At 36.1% G+C, this 16,558-nt stretch overlaps 1 protein-coding gene across 1 annotated transcript in view; it reads left to right on the top strand.

Moving 5' to 3' along the window:
* Positions 1 to 16,558, top strand: part of FAF2 (Fas associated factor family member 2) — a 76,502-nt gene that overhangs the window by 14,768 nt on the left and 45,176 nt on the right. The window contains exon 2 of the mRNA XM_044664427.1: positions 3,961 to 4,029. Coding sequence (XP_044520362.1) covers positions 3,961 to 4,029 — 69 coding nt within the window. The remainder of the gene's footprint in view (positions 1 to 3,960; positions 4,030 to 16,558) is intronic.

The following is a 16,558-nucleotide window of genomic DNA, read 5'->3' as shown; positions in this document are numbered from 1 at the left end:
GGCAAGGAAAGGTCAAAAGGCAAGTTAGTTATAAAACTGTGCTCTCCAATTTTGGTTAGATCAATTTCATGTTCAAAATGCTCCCTCACCCCCTTTTAAAAAAATACTCAACGAACCTTGAGTTCGTTGGTAAAATCCTTTAATGAAAAATCTTTGAGAACATAAGGAAAAAAAAGGTAACCTATATTGCCAAGGTGAGGCATAGGCTTTGCTCTAGAAACTCAGAAAGGACCAACATTCTAATGGCTTTGGGATATAGAAATAATTGGAATACATAGAAAAGGGAAACCCAGCCACCTTGGTCCTATTCTTACCCTGAGTCTTTTTAATTTAATTGACTTCTCTTCTCCTTTTCTCCTACCTGTCTCTAAATAAAAACTTTGTCAGCCCAGAACAAAACAAGTTTTATGCCAAATTAAATAATCTTCTTTTTTTGGTTTGGGTCTTTTACCAGAACTGCCACTGGGTAACAAAATTGTCTGGTTTTTGACTTTGCCCTTTTTTTATTGCTTAGTGGAGGTGTTAATAAGTGTGCCAGCAGCTAAAAAAATCTATAGGGATATGGAGAAGCAGAGTAATTGATAGTTATTATCCATAGAATATTCATGAGAGGTGGTAATAAAACCTGTTTGTTAATTTTCCTTATTTATGATCCTTAAGACAAATTTGGGGAGGAATTTAAATCCAGGTTTTGAAGTAAAGTTGTGTGGGGTTGGTTGTTCTCTTGCAAACCTACATAAATAGCTAAGGATAGATGTTTTGATGATACAGGTTCTTTCCTTCATGGAATGTAAGTCTAGTAGTGGGAATAACAACATATAAGTGTGTGTGTGCGCGCGCACGAGTGTGTATGTGTATACACATACATGTGACTTTTTCATAAGAAGATTTTTCTTAGGGAGTTTATTGATGGCTTGTTCAATTTCTATTTTTCCCAATTATGACAATAAATCTGATAATCTAGGTGAAACGGATGAATATTTACAAAAATATAACTGCCTAGATAAACAAAAGAGGAAATAGAATGCTTAAATATAGGTCTTTTTTTTGCTTAAACTTTGTCTGAGATAGAGAATGCCACACCTAATTTATTTATTTATTTGTTTGTTTGGTTGGTCTCAGTTGAAGCCCAAATGATTATGCTCTATATCCCCTTACCTTTACTCTGTGTGTCTTTACCTGCCTCAAATGTGTTTCTTGTAAACAACAAATGGTAGGATTCTATTTTTTAACTCATATTCTGCTATTCTTTTCCGTTTTGTAGGTGAGTTCATCCCATTTACATTCACAGTTATGATTACCATTTGTGTTTTCCTCTCCATCTTGTTTTTCTCTTTTAATCTTGTCCTTTTCCCTTTCACTCTTTCCTCTACTCCACTGTTTTTTTTAATCACTCCTCCACTTCCCCCTCCCTTATATTACTCCCCTCCCCATCACCCCCTTTCTTATTCCTCTTCCACTTTTCTATAGGATAAGATAAGATTCTATAGCCCAATGAATCTGGCTGTTCTTTCTTCTTTGAGCCATTTCCAATGAGATTGTAATGTTTAAGTATTCCCTATTACCACATTCATCCTTCCCTCCACTGTCATAGTTCTCCCTCCCCATGCCTCTTTATGTGATGTAATACCCCATTTTACTTCTCTCTTCGCATTCACTTAGTGCAATCTTCTTTTTCACTGCTAGATTTTTTTTTTGGAAACCATCCTAAACAACAGCATCTGGCTATATATATACTTTCTCTAACTACTATGATAATGATAACAATTCATCTTTCCATATAGGAATATAAACAGTTTGCATAATAAGAGGATTAAGGTGCAAACATGCTTCCTAAGTTGGAAAATCATTACCAGTGTGTGTTAGCAGAGAAAGCTTTCTGGAGGAGATAGCATTTGAGTTGGATATGATAAGTTTAAATTCTTCAGGAAAAGAGGAGGAAAGACATTTTAGTTACCAGGAATAATGTAGTGTGAATAAGGGTATGGAAATAGATCAACACAAGATGTGTTTGGGGAACCAGGAAATAAAAGAAGGGAAACTATGAAATAAGAGGAAAAGGTAGCATTACCTGACTTGGAAGATCTTAAATGCCAAGGAAAGGAATTTGAACTTTCCTCAGTAAGGCAATAGATTTTACTGATGACTTTTGAAGAGAGGAATGATGTGAACATATCTATAGTTAATAGATATTATTGTATAAATGATCAGGATGGATGTGTAGTACTTGTTGCTGGGGAAAGTATGGAATTCTGGAGAAGTACCTAGCCAAAGTAGCAGTACATTTTCCTGTTATTACTTGCCCATTCCTTTATTGAAATTGTAGCCGGGAAATAAGTATTAGCTTTTCAGAAGCTTTTGAATGTGGATATCCATATACATATTGGTTAAGATTGTCATTTGTTTTGACTCAAGATGCAAGTATTTTATATTGGCTTATGCTGAGTATTTTCAGCATATTTCTTATTGCCCTTTTCAGGACTGGTAGTTTTTTTTTTACTAGAAAATATTCTGATCAACAGCATGACTAAATACTAATGGTAAATCTTTTTCCATATAATGGAGAACTTGAAATGTTCTATTTTCTACAGAGATGTGTTGTATTCCTGGGCCTGGGATCATAGTGATTTAGTTTACTAATTCAACCTGTTAATGTTGCTTCTGATGATTTACGACTGTTCATTGAAATGTCAAATATCTTCTTCCCCTACCCACTCCAATGTAACTGTTTTATGATTGATCAGTTATAATTAACAGTGAGCTTTGATCCTTTAGAGCAGTGATCCTGCGGGCCAGATGCGGGGTGGCAGTGGGGTGTTGGGGATGTGTGTATCCCTGAAATGTTCTATCCCGAGTCATGACATTATTCCTAATCTGATAAATATAATGAGTAGGATAAAATAAAATGAAACTTCGAAAGAGTTGCCTTAGAAACAGACTGACAGATGAGCATTTCCTTTCCTTTGGCCCCCTCTTTAAAAAATTTGCCCATCACTGCTTTAGAGCATTCCTCAATTATATTGAGATCAAAAGATATCTTGCTCTTAGATTAGACAAGTAATAAGTACTTAACTTACATCAAGTTGTGTAATAAAAACATTATTTTGCTTATTTCTTTTTCCAAAAATATGTTTTAAACAAGACCTATTAACTATTAATTTATTTGTGTTTGCTAAACTGTATACACAGATCAGATGGAGTAGGTTAAAGAAAAATGATGTTAGAAGCTAGAAGACCTGGTTTTTAAACCCCTTCATAATGTTTTCCTTTATGTGGACTACAATGTGATAAAACCTTAGAAAAATTAAGGAATTATTTTCCACTTTTACTAAAGAACTGGACATATTGTTTGAATTGTGAATTCAAACTTAATTTTTCCTGTATTACTTTAGCACCTGTGTCCTCTGCACAGAAGGCCTTCTCTCCACAAATTCATTGTACCATAGAAGTGACTGGGTTATTGAAGGAGTATGGCATTGGAACTTGAGCTCTGGCAGGTCCTGCCAAAATGTAATGTTGAAAATGGACCTGACAATAAGCTCTACTTACTTGACTTAAAGCTAATCTAAATAACAAAGGAGGATTAATTCTCTAGTAGTGATTTTTTTTTTAAATCTACCTGACCTTCCCTTTCATCTCTAAATGTATGATTCCATGAATTCATAAAAGGCCAATGAAAGCTTAGAGAAGGCTGAAATATGCACTAATGAGTGAGGAGTATACTACTACATGTTCGAATCATAAATCTCTGAAATATTGAAAGTAGTGACTGACTTGCTTTATAAGAATGACGAACTTTTTATTTTTAGTACATTATATCTCACAGGCTTGTTCTTTTTAAGCTGTAAAACATTAGATAAATTTGACTTACTTTGATAATAATCTTTCTAATCATTCCTAGATGGGTAAACACCATTTTTTTTTCAATGTAATAATTTGCTTTTTTATCTTGTCCCTTAGGATTTGACTGGTATCGAATCTATGGATCAATGTCGTCATACTCTGGAACAACACAACTGGAACATAGAGGTACACTCACTGGACACTTTTGGGCAGGTTTCTTCTTTTCTAGTCTTATAAAGAACCAAAAAATCTAAATTTCTCTATAATGCCTTGTTCCTTTCGCCCACTTGATAATGACTATTCCATAATTTTAATTAAACATTTTTAAGTATTTACCCAAGACAGTATGCTTGGTGATAAGACATTTATTTATTAGAAATGCCTGGAGCAGCTGGTAGCTCAGAGGCTAGAGAGCCAGGCCTAAAGATGGGAAAGCCCTGGATTCAAGTCTGGGCTCAGACACTTTCTAGCTATGTGACCTTGGACAAGTCACTTAATCCCCATTAACTAGCCCTTACCACTTTTCTGTCTTAGAATCAATAGTATTGATTCTGAGATGGAAAGTAGGGTTTAAAAAAATGACTTTTTCATTTTTACTTCAGAGAGTTTATAGTTACTTATTATACAGGGAATTATACATATCAAACAAGTATGATATAAGAATGTGCTATTATAAAAATAGAGGAAAGAAAAAAAGAATACTACAATAAAATGTGAGGGAAGGAGTTTTAGCCAGGGCATTTGAGGATGATTTCATTGAGAAAATGAATTCAGTGTAGGGACTTGAAAAAACAAACACAACATGTATTGTAAAAGAAGAACATTTCAGATATAGGAAAGGGATTAAAATTGGGGAATAGTTGATGAATAGTTAATGGTCCAGTTTGGTTGAATAACACAGAACATTAAAGGGGAACAGTTTACAAAATAAAACTGGAAAAGTAGTTTGGCACCAGATTATGGAGGGTTTTTAACTTCTGGAAAAGGAAGTTTTATCTAAGATGCAGTATGGAACCACTGAAAATTTTTAAGCAAGGAAATGACATAGATTGATGACTTAAGAGGTTTTGGTGTTGATGTTTTGTTATATTTGTAAAGGATGAATTGGAGAGAGCAGTTTGGTGGTAGTAAGAATAGTTTGGAGGCTTTTTATAGTAATCTAGATAAGAGATATTGCCTGGATAAATTAGCTTGGTGACAGTGTGATATTAGAGAGGGGGAAAGGGGACAGATGGAAGATATAGTAGAAGTAGAATTGATAGGATTGTACCTGATTAGATGAGTTTAAAGAAAATGGGAAAGTAAAAGATGATTATGATTTTCTGCCTGAAGGACAAGAATGGTGGTCTTTTGGATAGAAAAATTAGAAAGTTATTGGTAGGAGGAGAAGACTTTGGGGAAACTGAATTCAGTTTAAGGTCTGGTAAAATGTGATGTGCTGTTGAAATATAGAGGTAGAGAATTTCAATAGAAAATTGGACATATGAGACGAGAGTTTTAAGGAGAAGGAAACTAGGTGTTTAGATTTAGGATTTATCTTCATGGAAGTGACAGTTTCAGTACATTTTAGTGGATGGAATTGCTGATGAAGAGAACTAGCTTGAGGTCAATGGGCACAATTGTGCTTTAGGAGTAGAAAGAGGAGGAAGATAGATTCATAAAATAACCAGAGAAGTAGTGGTTGACAGGTTGCAAAGAATCAGGAGAGAGCAGCTTCATAGAAGGTATGGGAAAAAAAGAGTCTAGAAGAAGAGAGGTGTTTGTCAACATTATTATATGCTGCAGAAAAAGCAAGGAGAATAAAGTACAGGAATAGGCTATTGGCTTTGCAAATAAGAGGGCACTGGTGAAGCAAGTGGAACTAGGAAATCAAAATAGAATAAGGAAAACACTGAAAGTCAGCATAGCTCTTATTAATTGTAATGACCAAACTTGGCCTCAGAGAACATATTATTAAACATACTTCTCTCCTCTGAATAAAGAAGGAGCAATGTGGTACAGTGAAAAGAGCAGTACCACTAGAGTCAAAGAACCTGGGTTTCAATCCAGCCTCTAAATCTCTTATTATCTGTGTGACCTTGGGCAAATCACTTAACCATTGAGAGCCTAAGTTCTTAACTGGCAAAATGAGGGGTTTGACTAGATAGTCTCAAAGATCCTTTATACTTTTATGTAGAGCAATGCAAATGCTATAGACGGATAACTGTGTAGGTTAGTTTTTCTTAAAAAAATTTTTTTTAATGTTAGAAGAAATAGTACAATGTGAGAAGTAAGACTGTGATATAAAACAGACAATATAACTTTTTTAAAAAAAGGTTATGATTGACCTTAGAGGGCAATACCAGTAGAGTAGTGGGATTGGAAGTAAATAATAAGAAGCTAAGGAGGAAATAATGTAGTAGGTAGTAGCAGCAGCAGCAGCAGTAGTAGTAGTATCATTAGAAGTTTAGCAGAGGTATGGAGCAATAAATTGAGGGGTTGACTGGATCAGAGGAAGGTTTCAGGTTTTTGTTTTTGTTTTTAAGGAGGGCAGAGATTTGACCTGAGGAAAACCGTTTATAGGCAAAAAAGCAATAGTGAGAGAAATCAATGATGAGAGAAGAGATAAAGATTCCTGGGGCAAGATTTCTAGAGCAGATAGGAAAGAACTTGATCAAGGCCACTGATGCAAGAGTTGGCTTTTGCAAAAGGAAGGGGGCGGCTCCCTCATCCTCCCAAACTGGAAAAGTAAGAGAGGATAGCTGAAGATATATAAAGAGGTTCTGAACTGGGGAGGGAATGTAAAAGAATTTGGCTCTAATGGTCAGTCTTCTCCATAAGAGGCCAGATCATCTGAAATGTAAAAGCTAGAGTTGAATTGGGGCCTTAAAGGGAACGATCATTTCCATTTTTTTCTTTTTCTTTTTTGCATATAAACTGTTGTTGTTTTTCTGTAGTCTCTTTTTTTTTTTTTTTGAGGTTTATTTATTTTACTTTTAAAAATTTAATCTCCCCCAATTACATGAAAAAGTTTCTAACATTTCCAAAAAATTTTTTTGAGTCTCAAATTCTTTCCTTTCCTACCCACTCTTAGATGATAAGCAATTTGACAGATTTTACATGTGCAATTAAGTAAAACATTTCCACATATTAGTCCTTTTGTGGAAGGAAATTTGAACAAAAAAATTAAGAAAGAAATTGAAAAAAGTTCTCTTGGTCTGGATTCAGCCTCTTATCAGTTCTTTCTCTGAAAGCAAATGGCATTTTCTTATCATGAGTCCCTTGGGATTGCTGAATATATACCTGTTATTTGTAGTTGTTCACTGCACAATATTCCTGTCACTGTACAATTTTCTTCTGTTTCTACCTACTTCACTTTGTGTAAGTCTTTCCAGGTTTTTCTTAGCTCCTCTTGGCTTGTCATTTCTTACTGCACAACTGTATTCCAATACAACCGTAAACTATAACTTATTTAGCATTGATGCCCACAGGTATCTTCTCACTTCCTAATTCTTTGCCCCCAAGCTGTTGAATTCTTTTGTACATATATGTCCTCCTTTTTGTTTTTTAATTCTCTGGGATACCAACCTGGTAATGGTATTGCTTGGTCAAAAGGTAGTTACTGTTTTATAAGCCCTTTGGACATAAGTTCAAGTTGTTCTCCAGAATATTTGAATCAGCTCACAACTCCCCCACCAGGGCATAATTGTCTCAACTTTCCCTCCAAGTTTTGTCATTTTCCTTTTCTGTCAAGATAGCCCATCTGATGATAGGTGTGGGGTGATACCTCAGAATTGTTTTAATTAGCATTTTTAATAGTGATTTAGAGCATTTTTTTGCATAACTAAGAAAGCTTTAATGAATTTATCTGAGAAGTACCTGTTTGTTGTATCCTTTGACCATTTATCAATTGGGGAATGACTTGTATTCTTATATATTTGACTCATTTCTGAATTTGAGAAATGAAGCTTTTAATAGATTTATAAATTTCTTCCCCCTCCCTGTAGTTTCTATCTATGACTCTTGGTGACCCCATTTGGGGTTTTCTTAATAAGTTAGAGTGGTTTTTCATTTCCTTCTCCAGCTTATTGACAGAGGAGGAAACTGAGGCAAACAGAGTTAAATGACTTGCCCAGGGTTATACAACTAGTGAGTGTCTGAGACCAGATTTGAACTTGGGGGTCTTCTTGACTCCATACCTGGCAACTCTATCCACTATATCACTCAGCTGCCCATATAAACTATTACTTTGTTGGCTTTAAGGAAAAATATCTAATTTTTGTTGGTGTCTTTTGTTTTAGCATCACATTTATTTTTGAATATATTCTTCCCAAGTCCCCCTACTCAGCAAGCCATCCTTTATAACTAAGGGGGCAAGGGATAAAGGCAGTTTGGCAAAACCAACCAATATATTGACTATGACTGAAAATAAATTACATTGCATATATCTTGTGTTCTCTGAGAATGAATGAAAAATTATTAGATGCACTACACTAAGTGCTGGGGATACAAATGGAAAAGAGAGACTATCCCTACTCTCATTGAGCTCACAATCTAATAGGGGGTGGGAAATACATATATCAGGGTTCAGTTAAAGGATTAATGGCCTTAAATGGCCTTTAGAATACTTCATCAGATAAGATGATAACAAGTATCCAGAGGTCTGGAGAGTATAGAGCAGGTTGAAAGATAGTAGTTTTCCCTTTCCTGCTTATCCAAGCATTGTGAGCAGCCATGTCTACCTGACAAGAGGATTGGAGCTGGCCACCACTTCTGGGAAGAAGGGGAATATGAGCTTTGAGGATCAAGGTGTGGAAGAAGGGGAGGGATGAGAATGTGAGAGAGGCATCATCCATGCAGGACAGGGAAGAGAGGAGGGACTTGGGATGGAAGAACTCCCCTTCTAGTACCGGCTTATGCTTGGTCCTTCAGTGCCTTGATGACCGGAAAATAGAATGGAGACCTTAGGAAAACCATAATTTCAGTAAAGGGAAGGCACCTGTTTTATCTAGATTTTATGCCTACCATAGTAGTTTGCACATAATAAATGCTCAGTAAATATTTATTGAATTGAATACCTAGATTTAAAAAAAAATTGGGTTTCTAGTTTCTAAAGATGAAGGCAGAAGATGGAAGGAATGGACATTTTTGATAAAAATCACATGTCTGGCTAGGAGTAAGGTAAACATGTTCTTGTTAAAATTGTGATGGCATGGGGCAGCTGGGTAGCTCAGTGGATTGAGAGTCAGGCCTAGAGACAGGAAGTCCTAGGTTCAAAGCAGGCCTCAGACACTTCCCAGCTGTGTGACCCTGGGCAAGTCACTTGACCCCCATTGCCTACCCTTACCACTCTTCCACCTATGTCAATACACAGAAGTTAAGGGTTTAAAAAAAATTGTGATGGCATAAGAGATCTGCATATTAATTGGGTTTATTATATGCCGTATATAGCCGCATCTCACAAAATTGTAATTTATAAGCTAAAAAAATATTGGCCCAAAATATAAGTAGGTTCAAGAATGGCTTTAGATCAGTGGTGTCAAATTAATAAACACGTTCCTGCAGGCTGCATATTGACTTAGAAAACTACAAGTTAACATTATCTATGCTATATTGTATTTTTATTTATTTTGCTAAACATTTTTCCAATAACATCTTAGTCTGCTGGCCAGTACTTGGGAGTCTTGTCACAGGCTTAGATAACCAGTTAGGAATGTTATTTGTGAACTTAATAAGTGAATTCAGATGTTTGAATATCAGATATCAGTCAGTATTTATTAAGCACTTTACTATGGTGCCAAGTATTGTACTAAGGTCTCAGTACACAAAGACAAAGCTTGCCCACAAAGATCTTATAGTCTAGCTATATTCTGAGATTTTTGAGATCATATGATAGATATTGATGCTTTTCTTTTTTTAAACCCCTTGCCTCTGTCTTAGAATCAATTATTAGTATTGGTTCCCAGGCAGAAGAGAAAGGGCTAGGCAATTGGGGATAAGTGATTTGCCCAGGGTCACACAGCTAGGAAGTGTCTGTGGCTATATTTGAACCCAGGACATTTTGTGTCCTGGTCTGGATCCGCTAAGCCACCTAGCTGTCCCTAGATATTGACTTGACTCTAGTTTTGAAGAATATATACTGAAATAAGTGGACCATTGGTCTGACCAAGCAAATCTTTTCTTATTTGTTTACATAAATTTAAGGGTTTTTTTCCCTCTAGTACATGGATTACTTTTATTAGGGCTACCTACTCAAACATTTAAAAATACTTTTCACCATAGTTCTTCAGAAATCCACATTCTTTACAGGTACTTGTTTAAAGTATTATACTAGTATATATTCTCTTTTTCAGTTATAGCCATTTGCTTTTTAGCTATTCTAATCACACTAATAAATTGCAAGTGCTGGGTATGCTACATTTAAAAAGTGTTTATTGAAGAACCATTTAGCACTGTATTATGCCCTGTGAGCCTTCCCAAGGAATTTAGATTGAGATTCCTGCCCTTAAGAAGCTTATTTACCAGTTTGTGAGGAGACCAAGGCTAATATGCGAATAGCAATTAGGAAGGGTTTCATAAACAGGTGAGATATGAGTTGGTTAATGCAAAAGGTGGTATGTAGTGGGGAGAGTGCTAGATTTGGAGCCAAGAAGCTATATAGACATTTATGCCTACCACAGTAGTTTGCACATAATAAATGCTCAGTAAATATTTATTGAATTGAATACCTAGATTTAAAAAAAATGACAATGGACAAAGTAGTTGATATTTTTGAGCTTCATTTAAAGACTTAGTTATGGAGCATTGTAGATTGTATTGGTTGAGAGAATCCACACCAAAAAAATCGTGTGTCCTTGACATTTTGATATAATTAGAAAAGAGAGTAAAAAGAATTTGAGTGAAAATAAGCTCAGTGGTGGTTCTAAACAAGTTCATGCTGCAGGAAAAAAAGTGTTAAGTCCTGGCCTGGTGGTTGCACCATATGGTTAATAATATTAAGAAGTAATAAGTAGAGTTTTGTCGAAGTACTTGAATGTCAGCCGGATTAATTTGGACTTTTTACTGGAAGTGTTGGGGAATTTTTGAGAAGGGGAGTTGGTTGATATAAAAGCAGTGCCTTGTGAAGAAATACGGAGTGATTGGACTGAGCTAGACTAGTGGTGTCTGTAGTGATGATGGCTAATGCTGCCAGACTTATTAACTGAAATATGTTCCTTATGACAAAATGTTGTTCTTGATCTCTGGTCTCATATTGTAACTACTGCCATCTGGTGGCAGAAATTTTTGGTGTAGAGTTTTATTTGGTGCTGAAAAACTCATGCAGATTAATATATGAATTCGAGCATCATGTGTGCCAGTGACCATATTTACACATACTTTCCATTAGTTACTCTAGATTGGTTGCTTCTTGTTCCTATATAGGAAAACATGTTAATCTCAATAGTAAATTATTTTGTGATTATAGCATGGAAGAGTAGAAATGTTTATTGTGATTGCAAATCCTTTTCAGTGGCGTATGGATTTGTATTTGCTTCTTTCATGGAGAGTGGTACTTCTTGATCTTGTTCCTCAGGTTTTTGAGTATTATCCTTATTTTTGGTTGTATAACTACATCCTTGCAACTTTTTTATTTTACACTGTTATTGTCCTCTGTGGATAAATGCAAATATTATAAGTGTGACTTATTTGCAGTGGAAAAAATGGAGAATTTATTTAGAGATCATATAGAATTTAAGGTGACAGTGGAACTTCCTCATGGAAGTATCTTGTTGACAGGTGGAAATGAGAGCCTAGAGGGCAAAGGCAGAAGATGTAAATTTGGGATTCTTTGGCATAGAATTAAAAATTGAAGGCATGAATATATATTAATTTCCATAGGGGGTAAGTATAGAATGAGGCCTTAATTGTTTTAGGAACTACTGAGCCAAAGGGGGGGTAAAAAAAAGTTATCTGAGGATTACACAAAATATTTTTTTTTTTTTGCATTTTGCATTTTATTTTTTAGGAAAATTTTCCATGGTTACATGATTCATGTTCTTACTTTCCCCTTAACCCCCCTCAGCCAATGTGCATTTCCACTGGTTTTAACATGTATCATCGATCAAGACCTATTTCCATATTATTTATAATTGCACTGGGGTGGTCAGTTTTGAGTTTACATCCCCAATCATGTCTTCAACAACCCATATGTTCAAGCAATTGTTTTTCTTCTGTGTTTCCTCTCCTGTAGTTCTTCCTCTGAATGTGGAGAGCGTTCTTTTCCATAAATCCCTCAGAATTGTCCTGGGTCATTGCATTGCTGCTAGTACAGAAGTCCAGTTATATTTGATTTTACCACAGTAGTGTATATCAGTCTCTGGATTACACAAAATATAGCAACTATTACCATTAATTTTAATTAGTGTTAGGGTTTTTTTTGTTTGTTTTTGAGAATAAGATTGAACATCAACTCAGTTGTAAGAATAGGAGTCTAGGAACTGGGTCCTTGCTGCTCTAAGATAATCATTTTATTTTTCCCTAATTGACCATTATATTATTCTTGACATCTGCTGTACCAAACCTTCTCTCTTCTTTCATCACATACTTTGTCAAGAAAATTGAAGGTGTTTTATTTAGAAGAGTGCCTTCTCTTGCTCATTTCAAAATATCCTGACTTCATCCCCTTGTCTCCCTTCATTTGCTCTAGTCTCAGACAATCCCTCTGTTTGTTTTTGTCCACTTAATTTTTATTTTATTTTTGTTCTCAATAACATGTAAAGAGAAAATTTTTAACACTTAAAAAATTCAAGTTCTAAAATCCCCCCTTCTTTCCTCTCCCCACTCCTTAAGAACCCAAGCATTTTGATATAGATTATACTTGTGCAGTCATGTAAAACATTTCCATTGTAGGCATGTTGGAAAAGATAATGCTGACCAAAGCAAGAATAGTAAAGAGAGTTAAAAAAAATACGCTTCAGCCTGCCTTCAGACTCCCATCAGTCTTTTCTCTTGGAGTTGGATAGCATTTTTCATCATAAGTCCTTTGGAATTGTTTTGGGTCATTGTATTGCTGAGAATAGGTAAATCATTCACAGTTGATCATGGTGTACAGTATTTTACTGTTACTGTGTACAATATTCTCCTGGTCCTGCTCACTTCACTTTTCATCAGTTCATGAAAGTCTTTCTAGGTTTTTCTGAAAGCATCTTGCTCATCATTTCTTATAGCACAATACTATTTCATCACAATCATATACCACAATTCATTTAGCCATTCCCCAATTGAAAGGTATCTTCTCAATTTCCAATTCTTTGCCACCACAAAAAAGAGCTGTTATAAATATGTTTATCTATGCAGGTCCTTTTCTTTTTTTATTGATCTGTTTGGGATATATACCTAGTAGTGATATTGCTGGATCAGAGGGTATGTACAATTTTATAGCCTATTTGGCATAGTTCCCAATTGCTCTCCAGAATGGTTGTACTAGTTTGCAACCTATTTTTCCACTTAATTTTTCTGTCATATTAACCAATATGGGAGGTGTGAGGTGGTAGCTTGGAAGTGTTTAAATGTGCATTTCTCTAATCAATAGAGATCAAGAGTATTTTTTCTTATGACTATAGATAGCTTTGATTTCTTTTGAAAACTGCCTGTTCATATCTTTTCACCTTATTAGTTGGGGAATGATTTGTATTTCTATAAATTCATATTTAAGAAATGTGACCTTTATCAGAGAAACTCCGTAGTTTCCACCTTTGTTTATGCAAAACCTTTTAAATTTGATATAATCAAAATTATACACTTTCTGTCCAATTGCGATTTTTCTTGTTTGGTTATATCTACTTTTTTTTAACCCTAATATCTTTTATATACATCCCTCTATATTAATTTTTTTATTTGTTACAGGGCTAGGCAATGGGGGTTAAGTGACTTGTCTAGGGTCACACAGCTAGGAAGTGTCTGAGGCCAGATTTGAACTTAGGACCTCCTGTCTTCCAGGCCTGGCTCTCAATCCACTGAGCCATCCAGCTACCCCTATATCTACTTTAAAAAAAAAAAAACTTTTCATGTTTTTCTTTTCTGAATCTTGTCACTTTGTCTTCTCTATCCAATAAAATTCTCTCTTGTAACTCATAAGTATAGTCAAGTAAAACAGATCAGTATGTTGGCCATGTCTGCAAATATATATTACATCCTACTACACCTTTAATATTTTGCTGCTTTGTTGATAGTCAAGAAGAATGTTTCACGCAGAAGAAAAACATATGATTGATCACATGTTGTTTGATGGGGATATGATTGGGGTATTGGCTTTAAATGATTACTCTATTGCAAATATTAATATGGAAATAGGTTTTGAATAATGATACATGTAAAACCCAGTGGAATTGCTTGTTGGCTATGGAGGGAGGGAGAGGAAGGGAGGGAAAAGAACTTGGATCATGTAACCATGGAAAAATATTCTAAATTGATTAATTAAATAAAAAATAAAAGAAAAAAAGAAGAATGTTTCATCTTTAATCTTAAGTCATTTGTGGCCATTGCATTGGTCAGAGTTCTGAGTTCTTCCAGTGTTTTTCTACATTGTCAGTTTCTCCATTTGTATCTTTGGTTGTCTGCCCTGACATTTCCCCCAATAGTATTCGTTCTTTCTACAGATTTATACTGTGAGCCCAGAGATCACTTACCCACACATGCGCTCGCTCTCTTGCTGTCTCTCTCTCTCTCTCTCTCTCTCTCTCTCTCTCTCTCTCTCTCTCTTTCTCCCCCCCCTTCCCCCCCCTTCCCCTCTCTCCCCATGTTTTGTTGAATCTACCACCACAACATCTTTTTTTTTTTTTTTTTTAAGCCCTTATCTTCTGTGTATTGGTTCATAGGTGGAAGAGTGGTAAGGGTGGGCAATGGGAGTTAAGTGACTTGCCCAGGATCACACAGCTGGGAAGTGTCTGAGGCCAGATTTGAATCTAGGACCTCCCGTCTCTAGGCCTGACTCTCAATCTACTGAGCTACCCAGTTGCCCCACCACCACATCTCTTGTGTCTGTCTGGTTCTTTTTCTCAGCTTGTAAGGCCACTACTCACCTGGAAACTGTAGCGACAGCTTTCTAATTGGATGCTTTGCTTTGCTTCTAGTATTTTTCTTCTCCAATCCCTCTCTTTTGGCTGTCATAATAATTTTTGCAAGTCTCGGGACTAATCTTGACACTCCCCCTCCCCATTGCCTGTTCAGAAATCTTCAGGGACCCACTGCTACATCTGGTAGCAAGAACAAACTCCTCAGCTTGACATTTTCAAGTCCTTTATAATCTCCCTCCAAGCCCATTATCTTTTATTCCCTTTTTTTAATTTAAAAATTTTTTAATTTTTTAGAAAAATGATTCATGTAACCTAACCCAACCCCCCCCCCAATAGCTGACATGCATTTCCACTGGTTTTAACATGTGTCATAAGTCCCTCAGAATTGCCTATTATCTTTTATTCCATATCACATACTCTTATGATCCACATTTGTCTGATTGCTGTTCTTTGTACATGAAATTACATCTCTTCTGGTTTTGCTTATGCTTTGTGTTATACCTGTAAAGCACACCCTCCTCCCCTCTATCTCTTAGAATCCTTAGCAGAAAGTTTTCCTGATCCTTTGAACTGTTGCTGTCTCTCTCTTCCTCAATAAAATTATCATGTATATACTTATCTGTTTATATGTTCACTTCCTGCAGTAGATTATATGCTCCTTGACTTGTAAGGGACTGTTTGTCTTTTGGATATACACTGCTTCAGTTGTGCTTCTCCAGGTGTTGCAATGAATTACTCAGAGCCCTGAAAGTTCAAACGAAAAGCTTTTACTAAAAACATATTACACTCCCCCTAAAGAGTTAAAGCAGTTCACAAAAGTAAAAACAGTGTAACTAGCTCTCAAAATGGTTAAAAAGAGATTCCCTCTGGTCTCAGGAACTCTCCACTAAATACCTAAAACTGGCTCTAAAATTCTTCTTGCTCAAAAGACCTGAAGCTGGATTTCATAGCTATTCACCTACAGGCAAAAGTTAACCCAAACTGACCCAGAACTCTACCACAACTCCCTTGCCTAAATTTCAAAACTGATATCAGAGGATTGATGTCAGAGTATGCGGTCCCCACTTCTGTCAGAGAGGTGAATGACTAAATATACAAATTGAGACACACATGGCTAAAATAGGAATTTGTTTTGCTTGACTGTGCCTTTTTGTTATGAGAGTTTTATTTTGTTTTTCCATAGGAGGGGAGATGAGAGAGAAGAGTTTTTATTTAAAAGCAAAACAAAACACAAAACCCATTAACCCAGTTTGTACTGTGGAGAGTTCACTCATACCTCCTTAGTTCTGTTGTATTCTGGCCCATGACACTCAATGCTCTGACTTAGCATCCTGACCCCCAATAACAAAGTTGCTACCGATATAGTGAAGAAAACTCATTCCCTTATCATTAGAGCAAAACTGAGTGGTTCCTATCAAGCAACAAAAAGAGCCTTCCATGAACCTATCTCTATGCCCAGTTAGCTGGCAAAGACTTTTTGCTTTTGGCCCATCTAACTGACAAGAACTCACTCGGGGGGGCAGCTGGGTAGCTCAGTGGAGTGAGAATCAGGCCTAGAGACAGGAGGTCCTAGGTTCAAACCCGGCCTCAGACACTTCCCAGCTGTGTGACCCTGGGCAAGTCACTTGAACCCCCATTGCCCACCCTTACCAATCTTCCACCTATGAGACAATACACCGAAG

Source organism: Gracilinanus agilis, chromosome 2 (assembly GCF_016433145.1).
Source record: "Gracilinanus agilis isolate LMUSP501 chromosome 2, AgileGrace, whole genome shotgun sequence".
Lineage (NCBI taxonomy): Eukaryota > Metazoa > Chordata > Mammalia > Didelphimorphia > Didelphidae > Gracilinanus > Gracilinanus agilis.
This window is presented reverse-complemented; position numbering and strand designations above follow the sequence as displayed.